The following is a 21,439-nucleotide window of genomic DNA, read 5'->3' as shown; positions in this document are numbered from 1 at the left end:
TTAAGAGCCCTGTCAAGGGCGCGGCTAGAGTAGCAATGTGGGGAACAAACCTCATGTAATAGCCCACCATTCCCAGGAATGACTTTATTTGCCTAGTGGTGACAGGTCAGGGCCCATTTCGTATTGCCTCTATTTTGTTCACTTGGGGTTTGATGACTCCGCGCCCAATGACGTACCCCAGGTATTTAGTCTCTTCTAACCCTATCGCTCATTTTTTGGGTTTAGCGCTTAGGCCAGCTTTCAGAAAGGGAGTCTACTACAGCCTACACTTTGGGTAGATTACTTTACCAGTCGATTCTGTGGATGACAATATCGTCTAGGTAAGCCGAAGCGTACAGACGATGTGGATTAAGCACAATGTCCATTAGTCGCTGAAAAGTGGCGGGGGCGCCATGCAGACCAAAGGGTAAGACCTTATATTGATACAGCCCCTCAGACGTTTTCTCTTTGGCAGCCTCCGTTAAGGGCTCCTGCCAGTATCCTTTTGTGAGGTCCAAAACAGAAAAATACCGGGCTTGTCCTAACCTCTCAATGAGCTCATCCAGCCCGGGGCATGGAATTAGGAAACCTCGCTAAGTTTTCGAAAGTCGTTACAAAACCGCAACGTCTCGTCCGGCTTTGGTATCAATACTACAAGACTGGCCCAATCACTTTTTGACTCCTCAATGATGTCTAGCTGCAACATTAGCTGCACCTCCTCCGATATGGCTGTCGCCGAGCCTCGGGTAACCGGTATGGTTTTAATCAGACTTTTGCCTGAGGCTCAGTGACAATGTCATGCTGGATTATGGAAGTGCATCCTGGGAGGTCCGAGAACACATCCGTGTTCTGACTAACGAACTCCCTTGCCTCCTGAGTCTGTTTAGAGGAGAGTCTTTCAGCAATTTTTACTGTGGCAGCTGCCTCTCTTGCATCAGACATAGGAGCCGGAACCTCTTCTCCTAGAAAACCCGGCCACGGGCTGTCTTCTGTACAGGTTTCCCTATCTTTCCACAGTTTGAGTAAATTCACATGGTAATTCTGCTCCAGCTTTCGCCTCCCTGGCTGGTGTACCTTGCAGTTTACATCTCCAATTTTCTCGAGTAACTCGTAGGGCCCCTGCCACCTAGCCAGAAACTTACTGTCCACGGTCGGCACCAGAATCAAAGCCGAATCACCCGGGTTAAAGATCCGGACCCGAGCCTGCCGATTATAGACCCGACACTGGGCTCGCTTAGCTGCCTCCATATGCTCCCTAACAAGAGGCAACACTGTCTCTATCCGATCTTGCATCTGGGTAACGTATCAGTGACACTTTAATGTGGAGTAGGTTGTTGTTCCCACGCCTCTTTGGCCACGTCCAAAAGACCGCAAGGGTGTCATATAGAAGTTCGAAGGGCAAGATCCCAGTAGAGGCCAGGGGCACCTCTGGCACTGTGAACATGAGATAGGGCAGAAGGAGGTCCCAGTCCTTCCCATCTTTAGACACTACCTTTTTCAACATATTTTTTAATGTTTGGTTAAACCGTTCTACCAGACCGCCTGTTTGCGGATGGTAAACGGACGTCCGTAGTTGCTTTATGTGCAGACACTTACAGAGTTCCCTCATCACCTTGAACATAAAAGGAGTCCCTTGGTCGGTCAGAACCTCTTTAGGTAGTCCTACTCGGGAAAACATCTCCATTAACTCCTTAGCTATGAGTTTGGCCGAGGTATGTTGCAGTGGCACCGCCTCCGGGTACCGAGTGGCATAGTCTAGAATGACTAAGATGTGTTGATGCCCTCTAGCGGACTTCGGTACTGGGCCTATGAGGTCCATAGCTATTCGGTCAAAAGGTACTTCGATAATCGGGAGAGGTACTAGGGGACTACAGAAATGTGGCTGGGTGCTAGTTATCTGGCAGGTCGGGCAAGACTTACAAAACTCTTCCACTTCTTTGAATATGCTGGGCCAGTAAAACCGCTGTAGAATATGATCCTGCGTTTTCCGCAGCCCCAGGTGACCCACGAGAACGTGTTGGTGGGATAGATCTAACACAAGTTTGCGATAAGCCTTGGGGACCACCAACTGTTCAATAGGCTCACCCCGTAGTTGGTTTACCCGATACAACATATACTGATGTGATCCATAAAATGGGGAAACACTGACTCTGCCCCAGGTTGTTGTGGTTCACCGTCTATTATTAACACATTTTACCAGGCTCGGGATAGGGTTGGGTCCCGATGTTGGGCGGTACCAAAATTATCTCCAGAGACATTGAGGTCTGCCAATTCAGGACCCGGCAGCAAGTCCTCCACGTCTCCCACCATCACACTTAGTGGGGTTGTCTCCCCCTCTTCCACTGAAGTGGCGGTCACCCCTACCGCTGGCCCTTCAGTCTCAGGTACCCTGGGACATGGTTGAAGCGTAGAGGTATAGAGCCCCATGCGCAAAACCTTGTTGTGATTTTAATATAGCTATATGTTTGGAATTATTATATCATATTGCAGGGCATATGGTGGACGTGGCTATTCAGTGAGGTTTTGCCCCTCGCTTTTCTTTGTATCTTTTTCCAACTTGCCTTATTTTTCTCCTGATCTTTATATATGTACTTTTTAATAAAGTTTTTTTTTATTGATATATGGTTCCATAATATGTGGAGTAAGTTATAATACTGGGTCCTCACAGGCTAAGCCGGCTTAAACCCCCACTGATGTACCCGCTGGGCCCGGACCAACACATTCACCCCCAGTCTTGCCAAAATCTCACCCTTTACTTTGTGTGATCGTCTGGCAAGTCGAAATACACCCGCTGGGAATCGGATGCCAGAAATGGAGCGACAACCTCAGCCCACTGGTTCACGGGGTAGCTTTTCCCTGATGGCCACTTTCTCGTACATCGCCAGGTAGGTTTCGATGTCGTCTGCCGGGGTCATCTTAGGAATCGCGGCACGGACTGCTTTCTGGGCATCGTGGACACTCGGGGTTGCTCCTGCTGTGTGCAAAGCCATCACCTGTTGTAGCAGCAACTGGTTAGTCTCCTGCTGCTGCTTATTAGCCTTGTGTTGCTGCATGTTTGTCTCTCGCTGCTGCAGATTAGCCTCCATGAGGGCCTTCACAACAGCCTCAATTTTGTTATGGGGCACTGGTTCTAATAAAGCTGGTTTAATGTACGACATACAACCGTGCCTGAAAAATGCAGAAACCAACAATATCGGCGTTCACGCCACCCTCACTGTTCGTGCACACATCCTCCACCAATTGTGGGGTTTCGCTCTGGTAGATAGGGTAAGCGGGCACAGTACAGAGGCAAAATGCAAGTTCTTAACTCAAAACGGCAGTGTTTATTCACACTTGAGGCAATTGCACAAAACAGCACGTAACTTTGCAGTCTTGGTGTTAATTCACACACAATTTAAAGTTCATGTAACACAAGTCACCTTGCTGGCAGTTCTGCCTCCAGTAGTCCACAGCAGGCTTTAGGGGGCCTGCTTCCCCAGGATGCGGCTCTCAGCCCTCCAGCATAGTACAAAGCCTCAGATCCCAAAAACAGACATCTCTGCTGAGCCCAGCTGCCTATTTAAGGACAGCCAGGTGCTGCCAAAACCCGACACGGCACTTAAACTCGGGTGCGTTAATTGACCTCACCTGGCTTGAAACCAGCCCAGCCGCACATGCTGGGAGGAAAATACCGGCCTTGCCAGACACAACCCCTCACTGTGTCACAGTAGTTATATTCTTGTATATAGGAGCAGTATTATAGTAGTTGTATTCTTGTACATAGGAGCAGTATTATAGTAGTTATATTCTTGTACATAGGAGGCAGTATTATAGTAGTTATATTCTTGTATATAGGAGTAGTATTATAGTAGTTATATTCTTGTACATAGGAGCAGTATTATAGTAGTTATATTCTTGTACATAGGAGCAGTATTATAGTAGTTATATTCTTGTACATAGGAGCAGTATTATAGTAGTTATATTCCTGTGCATAGGGGCAGTATTATAGTAGTTATATTCTTGTACATAGGAGCAGTATTATAGCAGTTATATTCTTGTACATAGGAGCAGTATTATAGTAGTTATATTCTTGTACATAGGAGGCAGTATTATAGTAGTTATATTCCTCTACATAGGAGCAGTATTATAGTAGTTATATTCTTATACATAGGAGCAGTATTATAGTAGTTATATTCTTGTACATAGGAGCAGTATTATAGCAGTTATATTCTTGTACATAGGAGCAGTATTATAGTAGTTATATTCTTGTACATAGGAGCAGTATTATAGTAGTTATATTCTTGTACATAGGAGACAGTATTATAGTAGTTATAGTCTTGTACATAGGAGCAGTATTATAGTAGTTATATTCTTGTATATAGGAGCAGTATTATAGCAGTTATATTCTTGTACATAGGAGCAGTATTATAGTAGTTATATTCTTGTACATAGGAGGTAGTATTAGAGTAGATATATTCTTGTACATAGGGGCAGTATTATAGTATCCATATTCTTGTACATAGGAGCAGTATTATACTAGTTATATTCTTGTACACAGGAGGTAGTATTATAGTAGTTATATTCTTGTACATAGGAGCAGTATTATAGTAGTTATATTCTTGTACATAGGGGCAGTATTATAGTAGTTATATTCTTGTACATAGGAGCAGTATTATAGTAGTTATATTCTTGTACATAGGAGCAGTATTATATTAGTTATATTCTTGTACATAGGAGCAGTATTATAGTAGTTATATTCTTGTACATAGGAGCAGTATTATAGTAGTTATATTCTTGTACATAGGAGCAGTATTATAGTAGTTATATTCTTGTACATAGGAGTCAGTATTATAGTAGTTATATTCTTGTACATAGGAGCAGTATTATAGTAGTTATATTCTTGTACATAGGAGCAGTATTATAGTAGCTATATTCTTGTACATAGGAGGCAGTATTATAGTGGTGATATTCTTGTACATAGGAGCAGTGTTATAGTAGTTATATTCTTGTACATAGGAGGCAGTATTATAGTAGTTATATTCTTGTACATAGGAGCAGTATTATAGTAGTTATATTCTTGTACATAGGAGGCAGTATTATAGTAGTTATATTCTTGTACATAGGAGCAGTATTATAGTAGTTATATTCTTGTACATAGGAGCAGTATTATAGTAGTTATATTCTTGTACATAGGAGCAGTATTATAGTAGTTATATTCTTGTACATAGGAGCAGTGTTATAGTAGTTATATTTTTGTACATAGGAGTCAGTATTATAGTAGTTATATTCTTGTACATAGGAGCAGTATTATAGTAGTTATATTCTTGTACATTGGAGCAGTATTATAGCAGTTATATTCTTGTACATAGGAGCAGTATTATAGTAGTTATATTCTTGTACATAGGAGTCAGTATTATAGTAGTTATAGTCTTGTACATAGGAGGCAGTATTATAGTAGTTATATTCTTGTACATTGGAGCAGTATTATAGCAGTTATATTCTTGTACATAGGAGCAGTATTATAGTAGTTATATTCTTGTACATAGGAGGCAGTATTATAGTAGTTATATTCTTGTACATAGGAGGCAGTATTATAGTAGTTATATTCTTGTACATAGGAGTCAGTATTATAGTAGTTATATTCTTGTACATAGGAGCAGTATTATAGTAATTATATTCTTGTACATAGGAGCAGTAGTATAGTAATTATATTCTTGTACATAGGAGGCAGTATTATAGTAGTTATATTCTTGTACATAGGAGCAGTATTATAGTAATTATATTCTTGTACATAGGAGCAGTATTATAGTAATTATATTCTTGTACATAGGAGGCAGTATTATAGTAGCTATATTCTTGTACATAGGAGCAGTATTATAGTAGTTATATTCTTGTACATAGGAGCAGTATTATAGTAGTTATATTCTTGTACATAGGAGTCAGTATTATAGGAGTTATATTCTTGTACATAGGAGCAGTATTATAGTAGTTATATTCTTGTACATAGGAGGCAGTATTATAGTAGTTATATTCTTGTACATAGGAGCAGTATTATAGTAGTTATATTCTTGTACATAGGAGCAGTATTATAGTAGTTATATTCTTGTACATAGAAGCAGTATTATAGTAGTTATATTCTTGTACATAGGAGCAGTATTATAGGAGTTATATTCTTGTACATAGGAGGCAGTATTATAGCAGTTATATTCTTGTACATAGGAGCTGAAGGGTTATAAGGATGCGGCCCGCACACAGTGTACTGTCCGCATCTTTTGCGGCTCCATTGATGCGAATGGGTCCACTTCTGGCCCACAAAAATGCGGATTGGATGTGGACCTAAAATACTTTTGTGTGCATGGGGCCTTATATTGTTGTATTTATATACTTGAGGTAAAGAACAGTGATGGCCAGTTCCTCCGGGTGCAGGCAGTTCCGAGAACAGTCCGATGAAGGCCCCCCGGAGGCTGTTCTTGGAACTGCCTGCACCCGGAGACCGCATTTGATTTCAGACCGGCTCGCGCACAGGCACAGGTAAGGACTTACCTGTGCTTCGCCGGACTTGTCAGTTAAGATGGCAGATTGCATGTGTTCACGGGCGAACACGGCGAACTGGCCATCACTGGTAAAGAATGTAGAGATATTCGGCAGAGCCTTCAGATTATTTTTTACCTGGTTGATGGTGATGTGATTTATGCCCGCAGTCACTCTCTATAGCGGTACCAGTAAGTGACGCTCTATCATTATAAGGCTAGGTCTACACAACGACATTTGTCGCGCGAGACTTAGGGCACAACTACACTGCAACATGTGTCGCGCAACATTTTGTTGCACCAATGTCACGCGACAATATTTATAATGATAGTCTATGGTGTCGCACTGCGACATGCTGCGATTTTGAATGGATTTTTTGCGACTGTCGTGTCGCGGTGCGACACTATAGACTATCATTATAAATATTGTCGCGCGACGTTGGTGCGAGATCAATGTCACAGTATAGTTGTGCCCTTAGTGTCGTGGTGTAGACCTCGCCTAAAGCTCTCCCTTCTCTGTTGCTTCTCACAAGAGTTTAGGACGGGACATATTTTCCGCAGCCACTTTATTGGACACAGGTTCCAGTTCTGGCTCTGGTTTTTGCAGTTTGGGAGAAGTGAGTGAATATTTTTTTTTGCGGTAGGTCAGTCGACGTGGTATTGTCTCGGCACTAATGACTAACAGACGCATCTTGCATTTCTTCTGGTATCTCATAGGTTTGAAGCTGCGACTTTCCTACTCCTTTAAGAGCACAGAGTGCAGGAGGTGGGGAGGAGAGAATGGGCGGCAGGCGAATTGTCTCCAAAAGGGGATCTGCAGGGCTTGTCTTAATTCCTGACGTCAGAGCTGTCTCTTTAAAAAAAAAGAAGACAAAAGGACAGAACTGGTTTATGTATGTGTGAACTGGGACTGCCTGGTACTGACCGTCTCTGCACCCAAGAGAATTCCTGCTGCCTCCAATCAATGTATTTAACACTGGTTCCTAGTGATGAGGTGGCTCTTATATTGGATTCTAGCAGCAAGCAGCATTGGTCAGGTGAGTCCAAGGGATGACCCACACCTGATGCCTTCAGGGATGTAGCAGAGCTGAATGTGTTCCTAAACTTTTTACGTAGCCCCATGGAAATGCAAGCCAGGTGACTAACTCAGCTCTGCTGCATCAAAATCAATTGTAACATTATATCAATGTAACAAATTCTGGTGCTTTTAATTCATTTGTGTGTGATACATTGTAACATTGTATTGTAGAGGTCAGCCGCTTCTGTCACTCTGTCTGCTGTTGTTAAACTACTACTCCCAGCATACTCCATTCAATCCTATGCATGCCGGGCGTTCACGAAAGGTTGCTGACCCCGATCTAGGCAGTGGCGGGTAATGTTGCCTAATGTCGGTGTGCCCTACCAACCCTTGGCATGCAGTATTTTCTGGTTCATCAATGGCTGCAAACGGATGTAGCAGAGTGGAATATGTCATTGGGCATTATCAACCTATTAGATCAGGGATCACCACTTCAGTTCAGAAACTACAACTCCCAGAATGCTTCATGCACTCCTAGAAGAACAGCCGTACATGTTTGTATGCTGGGAGTTGTAGTTTTACAGCAGCTGGAGTGCCGAAGGGATTCAGCTAAACCTGATGACAAATTCAGCTCTGCTGCCTCTATACCTATGAAAAGTGCTCCTAAAGGGACAATCCATTAATGCTTGTGACAATGACAGTTCTTCCCATGCAAAGGGCTGCAGGTTCTCTTCAATTTTAGGATTTTGAGTCAGGATCAACACACGTGGCAGAAACTTCAAGCTGCAGAAGGAGGGGGGGGGGGGGGAACAACTTTAGGAAACAAGTTCTGTGACTGGAAGGAGAACACTCGTTTCTTGTACAATGGACGGCAGATTTGGTTTCCTTATTCATTCTCCTCATTGCACCGGTTGCTGCGCTGCAATCTTGGGCAATGTGTTCTTGGCGCCGCTTATCCCTTGGTCCTAGATACCTTCTTTCCCTACAAGTTCTCATCCAGGGCACTTGTAACTCGGTGATGGCTGAGGATGAGCCCCCCTGTGTCAGGCTCGGCTTCCTATATGTTAACCGTATTGATTATCTATGTCTATGGTTTTGGCGCTGGTCACCAAAACATCATGATTTTGCACCAAACGACAGGTCTTTGAGGGCGGCGAAAAAAATGAAGTATTGCAACATTTATAAAATACCGCCAACAGGCATTGTATTATAGGGTATATGATGGGGTTCTGAATGGGACTGGGCTGCAGTACCAGGCACAGCCACAAGCAAACGTATGGCGCTGTGCACATGGTGTACGTATTCTGCGCCAAAACTTCATATTATGTTTTTGCGCGGCGGAGAACCGGCACCATGAGAAAGCCGGAGGATTGTACAGGTATGGAAGGCTAAGGGGCGCCGGATGTCTATGTTGTGGCGTACATGTCCGCCTTCTGTTGGAGGTATATATCTGGTAATCCTGACATCAGGGGGGGGATCATTAAAGGGGTTATCCGGGTTGCGCCGTGATTCCGTGCGGCGGCCACTTCCGGGATAACGTGCTGTACATTGGGTCCTTGTTCCTAGCCTGGGGTTAGAACACCGCAGCGATAGAAAGAGAGAGAGGCTGCAAATTTGACTCAAAGGGCATTTTGCCCCAAAATTTTGTAACTTTTTGTGTTTTCTGCACAAATCAGATGCAGCCAAGCAACATTTTGTAGATATTGCAGAGCTGAGTCTGTAAGATGTAGTAGAGCTCAGTTTATCAGATGTAGCAGTGCTGAGTTTATCAGGCGTAGTAGAGCTGAGTTTATCAGATGTAGTAGAGCTGAGTTTATCAGATGTAGTAGAGCTGAGTTTATCAGATGTAGTAGAGCTGAGTTTATCAGATGTAGCAGTGCTGAGTTTATCAGATGTAGCAGTGCTGAGTTTATCAGGCGTAGTAGAGGTGAGTTTATCAGATGTAGTAGAGCTGAGTTTATCAGATGTAGTAGAGCTGAGTTTATCAGATGTAGTAGAGCTGAGTTTATCAGATGTAGTAGAGCTGAGTTTATCAGATGTAGCAGTGCTGAGTTTATCAGATGTAGTAGAGCTGAGTTTATCAGATGTAGCAGTGCTGAGTTTATCAGATGTAGCAGTGCTGAGTTTATCAGATGTAGTAGAGCTGAGTTTATCAGATGTAGCAGTGCTGAGTTTATCAGATGTAGCAGTGCTGAGTTTATCAGATGTAGCAGTGCTGAGTTTATCAGATGTAGCAGTGCTGAGTTTATCAGATGTAGCAGTGCTGAGTTTATCAGATGTAGCAGTGCTGAGTTTATCAGATGTAGCAGTGCTGAGTTTATCAGATGTAGCAGTGCTGAGTTTATCAGATGTAGCAGTGCTGAGTTTATCAGATGTAGTAGAGCTGAGTTTATCAGATGTAGTAGAGCTGAGTTTATCAGATGTAGTAGAGCTGAGTTTATCAGATGTAGTAGAGCTGAGTTTATCAGATGTAGTAGAGCTGAGTTTATCAGATGTAGTAGAGCTGAGTTTATCAGATGTAGCAGTGCTCAGTTTATCAGATGTAGCAGTGCTGAGTTTATCAGATGTAGTAGAGCTGAGTCTATAAGATGTAGGAGCGCTCAGTTTATCAGATGTAGTAGAGCTGAGTTTATCAGATGTAGCAGTGCTGAGTTTATCAGATGTAGGAGCGCTCAGTTTATCAGATGTAGCAGTGCTCAGTTTATCAGATGTAGCAGTGCTCAGTTTATCAGATGTAGTAGAGTAGTATTTTCTACATGTAACAGAGCTGAGCTTCTCAGATTTAGCAAAGCCGAGTTTATCAGAAGTAGCAGCGCAAAATTTTCTAGATATAGCAGAGCCGAGTTCATCCGGATGTAGCACTGCAGCATCTTCTAGACATCGCAGGTTTTTACTGAACACCAAAAATTATCTTCAACCAGCTCAAAAAGTTAAATAGAAACAATTAAAAACCCTTCTAAATTCTAAAATTAAAACAAAATATTAAACAATTTTAGCTTGAGGTCAGAAAAATCCTTGACTCTCTCAGGTGGCTCAACACATTGTAATAGAATAAAGGGGTTCATGTGGCTTTACATGGGACTGCAAGTTATCTGTATTCACCCCCCCCCCCATGCTGATACTTACATACATTGCATCAAGTGGACTGTGCGTGTAGGTAGGTATAGATCTCTACGTTTGAATGGAAGTAAGAAGGTTTCTATTCATTGACAGCAAGCAGAGATCTTTAAACATGATGAGCAAATGTAAAAAAAAATATATATAATTATAGCAGAGATGGCACCGGGACAGAACAGGAATTTGTAAAGAGCGGGAGTCTGGAGAGACCTATTATTGGGGGCTCTGTGATGGTGGACACTGGGTGGGTGCTCTGTATGTGGAGGGCATTGTTAAGAGAGATGAGAACGAGAGGGAGTTATGGGTGTCAGGATAGAGACAATAGCAGATGGGTGAGCAGGGGGTAGACAGGGGGTCGCAGGGGAGAAGGGGGCACATTCTGCTCAAGCCTCTTCTGTGGCTGTGGTGCCACTCGTATTGCCCTGGTCCCTGACCTGACTGACCAGGTAACCGTGCGCCATCTGACCCCTGGATGCACCATCTTCAGCACCTGCTCCAGAAGGGAATGAAGCTCAGTAACAAACAGCCCTGGACGCTGCCATATAGGATGCGCCAATCTCAGGTGCCCATTCATTTCCTGCTGGATTTACGGCACTGATGCCAGATGTGGAGAGGACGGAGTCGCCATATGTGTTATTAAAAGGTAAACAAGAGCGAGCAGTAGACGCGCCAGGTTACCATCTGCAGGCGCCAACCTGAAGGATCACCAGGACATAGGAGACTAGTGAGACAGTCAGCAGGTAGAGTAGACATCCTGGCAGGGGCGCAGCTTACTATATTTCACTATAAGGTCCAATGGTTTGCACTAATTTATTTCATAATATATTATTCAGGGGCAGAAGCTCTATTTATTTCTTATACCCAGAGCTCCACATCCCCTTATTCTCTGTAAAATGATAAAATTCTTGCTTCTTGAAGCCACCACTAGAGGGAGCTCATCTACATTTAGAATATGGCGCAACATTGCAAATACCGAGAGTAAAAGCCTCTTCCTGTTTGCTGTTGTGCAGATCTAGGCGTTTCCATAGTCACAGACTACTAACAAACCCTGTATGTAGTCGGATCCTACCCTCGTGTGGTACTTTACTCCGTCTCCTGCTGTCTGTAGTTATCAAGAATTGGGAATGGAGTGGGACTGATTCATTTCACCTCTTATATTTATAGCAGTCAGGGCTCCCTTTTCCTAATACTGAGCTCCAAATTCTCTGCCTACATGATACAATTCTGGCTTCTTGAAGCCACCACTAGAGGGAGCTCAGAAGCTTAGTGCATACTGGGCTATCATTGAGACCAGTGTATAAACTGTATGCAGTAAGCTCCAGCGCTCCCTCTAGTGGAGGCTGCAAAAAAGCCATGCTTTTACTCTGTCCTCCTTCTCCTTGACCTGTCCTCTGCCTTTGACACTGTCGACCACTCCCTTCTGTTGCAAACGCTCTCATCTCTTGGCATCACTGATCTGGCCCTCCCCTGGATCACATCCTTCCTTACAGACCGGACATTTAGCGTCTCCCACTCCCGCACCACCTCCTCGTCTCATTCCCTCTCTGTTGGTGTCCTCCAAGGCTCTGTCCTAGGACCCCTGCTCTTCTCTATCTACACCTTCGGCCTGGGACATCTCATAGAGTCCCATGGCTTTCAATATCACTCTTATGCTGACGACACACAAATCTACCTCTCTGGTCCAGACGTCACCACCTTACTATCCAGAATCCCACAATGTCTATCTTTCATATCATCCTTCTTCTCTTCTCGCTTTCTAAAACTTAACATGGATAAGACAGAATTCATCATCTTTCCCCCATCTTGCTCAACCCCCCCAACAGACCTATCTATCACAATCAATATCTGCACACTCTCCCCGGTCAACCAAGTCCGCTGCCTCGGAGTGACCTTGGATTCTGCCCTTTCCTTCCGACCGCACATCCAAGCCCTTTCCACCACCTGCTGACTCCAACTCAAAAACATCTCCCTCATCCGCGCTTTCCTCAACTTTGAATCTGCGAAAATGCTTGTACCTGCCCTCATTATCTCCCGCCTAGACTACTGCAACATTCTCCTCTGTGGCCTTCCATCTAGCACTCTCGCACCCCTCCAATCTATCCTCAACTCTGCTGCCCGACTAATCCACCTCTCACCCTATTACTCCTCTGCCTCTCCCCTCTGCCAATCCCTTCACTGGCTCCCCATTGCCCAGCGAATTCACTTCATAGTACTAACAAATACTTACAAGGCCGTCCATAACCTGTCCCCTCCATACATCTCTAAGCTACTTTCCCGATACACCCCCACACGCACTCTCCGATCCTCACAAGACCTCCTTCTCTCCTCCCCTCTTATCGCCTCTTCCCACAATCGCCTCCAAGATTTCTCCCGTGCATCCCCCACACTCTGGAACTCGCTACCCCAACATATCAGACTCTCACCTACAGTGGAATCCTTCAAAAGAAACCTGAAAACCCACCTCTTCAGACAAGTCTACAACCAGTGACCCTGCTGCCTCTATACCGCCATGACCGCTTCACCCGCACCTACGGTGTCCTTCTCCCATACCATGTAGATTGTAAGCCCTCGCGGGCAGGGCCCTCTCTCCTTCTGTACCAGTCTGTAACTCGTCTTGTCTGTATTATGTATGTGCACCGCTTATCATACGTACAGCGCTATGGAATGAATGGAGCTTTAATAATAAATAATAATAATAATAAATAATAATAATCTGTGTCAATGCAGATCCAGAGTTAAACATTCGCTGTTAATTTTTAGGTTTTTTTGCAAAACCTGCTCCTATTTTATTGCTAAGATCACATGGTATCAGTAAGGATGATGAGTAGTGACGAGAGAAGTTTTCAAAATTTCTATTCAGCTGCTTTGCCGAAGTTTCAACAAGAAATTTGATTCATTACGAATGACTTTGTAACGAATCGCATTCCACGAAATGACGGTGAACGGCTCTCCTGCAGCCCGCCTGTCATTTAACCCCTCAGATGCCACGTTCAACACTGATCACACCATCTGAGAGTCACATTCAGCCTATAAGGGGTTAAAACAAAAAATACATATACTCCCCTCATCTATTTGATCGCGGAGAGGCCGTTGCGTCAACTTGATTGAAAAAAATGGGTACCAATTCTGGCCTGGCGTCCTCACTGATGACATCACCGCATCTGCCCAGCGTGATGACTTGGTGATGTCAGCACGCGTGAGAATTGGCGCATTTTCTTCAATCAGGATGGCCGCAATGGCCTCTCCAGGATCAAATGGAGGAGGTGAGTATGTTTTCTTTTTTTTGTTTTACCGCTATTTCAGGAAAAATTTATTTGTTACTACGGTTTGTAGCGAATTGAATTTTTCCTGAAATTCGTATCGAATTCCGTTTAATTAACTTCGATTCGCTCAACACTAACGATGACATAAAACTGTAAAAAAAAAAAAAAGCCACCATGATAACTCGGGCACATCTAAATATTGGCAATTCTACCCCAACTGACAGCAAGCAGAGTTCTTGAAAATGCAGAGGAATTCATACACAACATATATTATTATTTTGCAATCCTAAAAGGGATATCCTCACTTTAGAAAACTCCAGAATATGTCATCAATGTCCGCTACATCGAGGTCCCACCTCTGCTTTGCTCTGGAGGTCATGACTGCAGCTTCATATAGGATGCAGAGTGTAGAGGTGGTCATACGTGGTGGTCATACGTGGGCATGACGCTCTCCATTGAAGTCTATGGCAGGTTTGAAAGCAGATGACAAACTCCTTGAGGCTAGTTTTTACACAAAACTGGGAAAGTCTTTAATACTCAACCACCTCTTTAGAAATAGAATGATCCTTTCACATGCTCTCTGTGAATAGAAGATTTTATAACATGAGCCGGCGCCAGTTCAGCGAGTCTATGCCAACCACACCTAGAGATACACAAGCAAAACATGTCGCTTCCAAGTAGAACCACTAGCATCCAGCCAGAATTCAGGACTAATACGGTACAGCGCACCGCACAAAACCTGAAATGTCCAGCATAGTTACAAGAAAAAAATGCTTGCTGCCTGCAGCCACCACCAGGGGGAGCTCACTGCATATACATTGAGTTTAACAATAACACAGTAAGCAGTCAGCTCTCATGCTCCCTCTAGTGGTGGCTGCAGAGAGAATTTTATCAGTGCAGCTATGTATCTGACTGCAACATAGAACCTTTGCGCTCTCCATTCACCGCTATGGGACTTCAAAAACAGCTGAGCTCAGCTATTTTCACAACGCAATTAATGAAGACCAAGCCATACATGTGCAGCTGTTCCGCGCTCACTTCGAGGTCCTAGAATTGGGACTGCACCTAGCTGACATTGATGCCCTATCCTAGCAATATGCAATCAATGTCTGAGATGACCCAACCTCTTTAATAAATCTTATGATTCTGGCTGCCTGTAGCCACCACTAGGGGGAGCAAGATGCATAGTGATTTATATAGCTATTGAACACAGTGGGAGCTGTATAGATCTGTCTGCAGTGTGCTCCCCCTAGTGGAGGCTGCAGGTACACAGACAGTGTCCCTAGTAGGAGAAGCAGTTCAGTTTGGGCTATTGCAATGGTAGCACCACTGCTTCACGCTGATCCTGCGCTGCCCTCCCCTACGGCTACCCACTTTTAGGTCGGAAAAGGTGGAACAGGCGCTTCATAAATATGGCGCTCAGTCTGGACACCGTATTGCTCAATGTATTTACACCTGACAAATATACTGATACATCTCCTCCATATAGCTCTATAAATGAATGAATAAACTGCCTGCAGTCACCACCAGGGGGAGCACATTGTATTTAAATGTATACGTTACCATTAAACTCAACAAAAGCTGTACAAATCTGTATGCATTGAGCTCCCCCCTAGTGGCAGCTGCAGGAAAATACAGTTGTTTCATGCAGGGAAGCAGGGGGCCCTATAGCCGTTCTGTAGAGTGGCGATGGACGTCCCTGATCTTCTGCTGCCGAGCCCACAATACCTGGCTCGTCAGATAACTCAGTCATGTGACTGGCGGTCACCTGATGATGGTCTACGTAAGCCCTATCTGTCTGTAGTCAGGACTAGAGACATGCTGTAATTACACTGATGATTAGCTCATTTCTACACTGATACATTGCACCAGACCTCAGCTGTGTGACAGCACCGCTTTATGTGCGCATGCCTTAAATGCCTCGACTTTTCAGTCATGGAGCCCGAGGCTGCAGACGCCACAAGGGTCAGTGCAAAAATTTATTTCACCTCCAGATACAATTTAAAAAAAAAATAAAAACTAAAAACGTGTTTGTGGTACCTCATGCCGCTAAAAATTGCCAAAGGTTATCCTCAAGTGAGAAAAGCCACGCCGTGGAGGAATGCGTGGCCCAAGGCAATGGTGTCGTCTGTCCCTACAAGCACAGGAAGAATTCACAGCCGCTCTGTGCTTCCTAATGGGACTCAAAGGATTTGTTTAGTGTTATGTAAATATGCTCATTTTACAACAATTTTGTAATATACTTTGCGATACTTTGTGTCGCTATGTTTAAGATCTCTGATTGCTGGAAGTGTCCGTGTTTATACGAAGATGCTGAAACCCGCCCTGCAGCCATTTTAAAAGCTTTGGTTCATCTACATTTAAAATATGAAGCAACATTGTAAATACCTGGAGTAAAAGCCTCTTACTGTTTGCTGTTGTGCAGATCTAGGTGTTTCCATAGTTACAGACTACAAACAAACCCTGTATGTAGTCTGATCTACCCTCGTGTGGTACTTTACTCCGTCTCCTGTAGTTATCAAGAATTGGGAATGGAGTGGGACTGATTAATTTCACCTCATATGTATCGCAGTCAGGGCTCCCTTTTCCTAAGGCCTCGTGCACACAAATGTATTTTCTTTCCGTGTCCGTTCCGTTTTTTTTTTTTTGCGGACCGTATGCTGAACAATTCATTTCAATGGGTCCGCAAAAAAACGGAAGTTACTCAGTGTGCATTCCGCTTCCGTACGTCTGTATGTTCGTTCTGCTAAAAATAGAACATGTCCTATTATTGTCCGCATTACGGACAAGGATAGGACTGTTCTATTAGGGGCCAGCTGTTCCGTTCTGCAAAATAAGAAATGCACACGGACGTCTTCCGTATTTCTTGCGGATTGCAAAATACATACGGTCGTGTGCATGAGCCCTAATACAGAACTCCTATAATATAAAGTAACATGACAAAATTCTGGCTTCTTCCAGCCACCACTAGGGGGAGCTTACTGCATACTGGGTTATTATTAAGTTCAATGTATAAACAGTATGCAGTAAGCTCCTGAGCGCCCTCTAGTGGTGACTACAGGTAGTCACAATTTTATCATTCAACTCTATATCTACGCTGGGGATTTGGGGCTCTGTATCAGAAAAACTAAATTCAAACCATTATCAAGAGTAAATGTTCAATTAAAATTAGCTAAAAAAAAATGTTTTCTTCCAAAATATCCTGGAATATGTCTAAAAACATACATTTTTGTGACAACCAGGGGAAATAAAGACTAAACACGTTATTATAACACACCAGACTTCAATCTAATTGAACTGTTCCCTCTCTGTGTAGATTTGCAGTCTTGTGCTGAATAATGGACGGGGGGGGGATGGGCAGAAATGTGATAATAAAAGATGTAATTAGAGCTCTGTACAGAAAGGTGAAGGGGATTTTCGTATGGAAATCGCTGGATGTGAAGGAACAGGAAAAATTCCTGTAGTCCTATGTAATGTAACACAATGACAGGACATAATACTATGTATCACATCCGTGGTCATGGGAAGGTCTCTACAGCGCCACCTACAGGAGGCAATCCTGTAAGTCAGTGTCCAACCGTGGAACTGCGCTTTTGTGGTCCGCAAAACACGGACGTCCGTATTGCATCCGTTTTTTTGCGGATCCATTGTAACAATGCCTGTCCTTGTCTGCAAAATAAACAAGGAATTTTTATTGCGGAACGGACATGCGGACATATGGACACGGAATGCGCACAGTTTTTTTTTTAGAACCCTGTAAAAAAACGGAACGGAAACGGAAGAAAAGTACGTTTGTGTGCATGAGCCTTTTTGGTATGGGAGCGTGAAGCCCCATAGTTATTTAATGGGGTTGTAAACAGAGCGGATGAATGGGGCAATTTATCTCAACTTCAGCGTCTTTTTGTAAAAGTCGTTTGAGGGCGCAGTCCTCTTTAATACCACGCTGGTCCAGTGTTTTACAGCCACAGCTGTAATTCACTTGCTGCAGCTTTACACAGATACGTTAATGCGTGGTTTGGCCTCCGGTACTGGCAAAGCTGGAGAAATACTTTGTAATGAAGTGAGATTTGTGCCCATCCATGAAAGTATCTAGGAAAGGAATAAAACAATTCACTTACAAGACGGTCAGCCAAGGAGAGACTCCGCTAAAGTAGATGGTAAGATTGGGAACGGATCACAAAATACAGGAATTATTAAAGAAGATCCCTCCATTTTTGGATTACGTCAGGCTGCGAGTGACCTGCATTGACTCCCTCTCACCAGCAGGTGTCTCTGCGTGAACTACTGCACTATTTTTTAAAGCGGGAATACGATGGCCCTTCTGTGATCACTAGAATAAAAGGGCTTTGCTGTGACTACTGGGGGAATATGGTGGTCAATGCTGTTATTACTGGGAGTAAGGAGCAGTGATTTCATTAGTGATATCATGCTGTGTTTTATGTGGTTCCCCATAGAACTGCATTATGTCAAGAGCGCCATTATCACCCTCGACAGAAAGCGATCCAGTTCAAAGTCAACGTGTATAGTGCGAGTATATTATGCTTTAACACTTTAATTGGACTGGTTAGGTAATCTAAAATGTAAGAATGTATCAACCTTGTAAATTAGTGTTGATTCAAAATACATGTTGTGGACATAGTTGATAAGAATAACTTTGCGTCTCCATGGTAACAGACTACAAAACAAAGCCTCTGTAGTCTGACCCTTCTTGCTACGTCTGTACCTGTATAGTGCTAGTCTATTTCTCCACACTTTAATTCGACTGGTTGTGTAATGACCAAAAACATAGGAAATTCAAAAAGGAAACAGCCGTGATTACAAATCAACTTACATTTTGTGGGCACAGGTTCTGAGAATAATTTTGTGTTGTCTCCATGGTTACAGACTACAACACAGACCCTCTGTAGTCTGATCTGCCTTGCTAAGAGTAGGCAGATGCACGATCCGACGACACACAGGAATTGTTTGTCGTCTGTAACCATGGAGACACATAAGTCTGCATAGTGGCTGTACACACAAAGATTTTTAAAGTGTAACTGCCAAATTTTAAATTTTTTCCAAATGTGTAGGGACATGGATAAGGAACATTTTTGTAATATAATTTATTTATGGAAATTGTTTATTTATAGTAGAAATCTTGGGCTGAAATGTCCCTTAGCAGTGATTTTTTTTCAGGGACATCCGTCTTCCAAACAGCGCAGTGCTGTATTAACGGCTCATTCAGACGACGGCATTTATATATTTTTTTAAAACGCAACAAAAATTCGAAAAAAATATGATTTAAAACAATAGGTCATTTTCTGTTTAAACATTTCCTTGAAAATGCAACAACCTGGCCTTCAGATATAAGCCAATCAGAGCAGGAGAATCAGAGGACATCGACACATTGATTGGCTGAGAATGCTGGACTGTCTAAGGACAATCTCATGCTGTCATTACATGATGAGAGTGTCCTGGGTTCAACTCCAGGCTATTCTTCTTTTATAATTACTAAACTTTTTCTAAATTATTTTTTTAAACAAAATAACGTAAAATAAAGAACAGATCACATATGGTTCCATTTACTAAAAGAAAGTCAAGGAAATAAGAGCCCGTTATAACTAGTGTGGAAGAATAATAAAAATCTCTATCCTGAGAGAATGCCAAAAATACAAAGGGTGGAATGAATACATTGGGTTGGGGGAGGGGGTATGGGACAAAGCCTCACGGAGGAAGAGGTAAAAGTAGGATGACGATGTAACGACGTAAAGATTCAGAATGGGCTCAACGCCACATTGAGAGCTGCGTCAAATATAGAAGACGTCATTTCATAATATCTCCACAGGGGAGACTTCATCAATGACGGAATTTTAGCTGCTTCATGTCACCACTAGGGGGAGCTAACTGAATAGGGATGTATACAGCTAGCATTAAACGCCAATATATGTATAGGACTGGACGAAGAATGCCTCCCCCTAGTGGTGACTTCAGGTCGCCGATAAAGCAGTGCTATGGCAAGCAGGGGAAGCAGTTCAGCATCCACCACAGCAGAGGACTCCTGTATGGAAAGTACACCACTACATGGTGGAAGGGGGGGCGACAATTGGTCAGCGAAAAAGAATAGACCTGGTTTGTTTTCTGAGATATAGACTAATACTGCAATATGGCTATAAATAGTAGGGAATCCGCTTTTCTCCTACTGAGGCTATTATTTACTACAGTACAGTAAGTGACACTCCCCCGACATACAGTATGTCTATAGAGGAGAGGGCTGCAGTGAACGATTTCACAGAGCTGACGGCACAGTAGGACTTGGCAGGAAACTCTACACCACATCTATAGGATTGTGCTGCACAGACTGAGCTCCGAGCTCTCTCCAAGCTTATGCCATATATTGACATAATTACCAGCTCTCTCCTGGCCCGGCCGGCAGTATTCACAGCACAAATACTGAGGTCACAGGAACATTCCAGATCCTGCTCCAGACTGAGCCTCCGAAATTATATGTCTATTTATCACAGCTATTCCAGTCTTCTATGAGAGTTCTCCGGCCTATTCAAGTTTTTATCTATAGGAGGCAGGATAATAGTAGTTATATTCTTGTACATTGGAGCAGTATTATAGTAGTTATATTCTTGTATATAGGAGCAGTATTATAGTAGTTATAGTCTTGTACATAGGAGAAGTATTATAGTAGTTATATTCTTGTGCATATGAGGCAGTATTATAGTAGTTATATTCTTGTACATAGGAGGCAGTATTATAGTAGTAATATTCTTGTACATTGTACATAGTAGGCAGTATTATAGTAGTTATATTCTTGCACATAGGAGGCAGTATTATAGTAGTTATATTCTTGTACATAGGAGCAGAATTATAGTAGTTATATTCTTGTACATAGGGGGCAGTATTATAGTAGTTATATTCTTGTACATAGGAGCAGTATTATAGTAGTTATATTCTTGTACATAGGGGGCAGTATTATAGTAGTTATATTCTTGTACATAGGAGCAATATTATAGTAGTTATATTCTTGTACATAGTGGGCAGTATTATAGTAGTTATATTCTTGTACATAGGAGGCAGTATTATAGTAGTTATATTCTTGTACATAGGAGCAGTATTATAGTAGTTATATTCGTGTACATAGGGGCAGTATTACAGTAGTTATATTCTTGTACAAAGGAGGCAGTATTATAGTAGTTATATTCTTGTACATAGGAGGCAGTATTATAGTAGTTATATTCTTGTACATAGGAGCAGTATTATAGTAGTTATATTCTTGTACATAGGAGGCAGTATTATAGTAGTTATATTCTTGTACATAGATGGCAGTATTATAGTAGTTATATTCCTGTACATAGTGGGCAGTATTATAGTAGTTATATTCTTGTACATAGGAGCAGTATTATAGTAGTTATATTCTTGTACATAGGAGGCAGTATTATAGTAGTTATATTCTTGTACATAGGAGCAGTTGTCACGAGTTGGAGGTCCCAGGAGAGACCACCGCGTCGTCAAGCAATAAACGGAAATCAGGTACAGACACATAAGAGTTTATTACACAAACAAAA

The 21,439-nt window shown here is 42.8% G+C and overlaps 1 protein-coding gene across 1 annotated transcript in view; it reads left to right on the top strand.

Moving 5' to 3' along the window:
• The first annotated feature begins 7,347 nt into the window (after positions 1-7,347).
• Positions 7,348-21,439, top strand: part of CCN4 (cellular communication network factor 4) — a 49,653-nt gene continuing 35,561 nt past the window's right edge. Inside the window, exon 1 of the mRNA XM_040432546.1 lies at positions 7,348-7,525. Within this exon, the coding sequence (XP_040288480.1) occupies positions 7,478-7,525 (48 nt within the window). The 5' untranslated portion in view covers positions 7,348-7,477. The remainder of the gene's footprint in view (positions 7,526-21,439) is intronic.

The sequence above is a fragment of the Bufo bufo genome, chromosome 5 (assembly GCF_905171765.1).
Source record: "Bufo bufo chromosome 5, aBufBuf1.1, whole genome shotgun sequence".
NCBI classification, from domain to species: Eukaryota; Metazoa; Chordata; class Amphibia; order Anura; family Bufonidae; genus Bufo; species Bufo bufo.
This window is presented reverse-complemented; position numbering and strand designations above follow the sequence as displayed.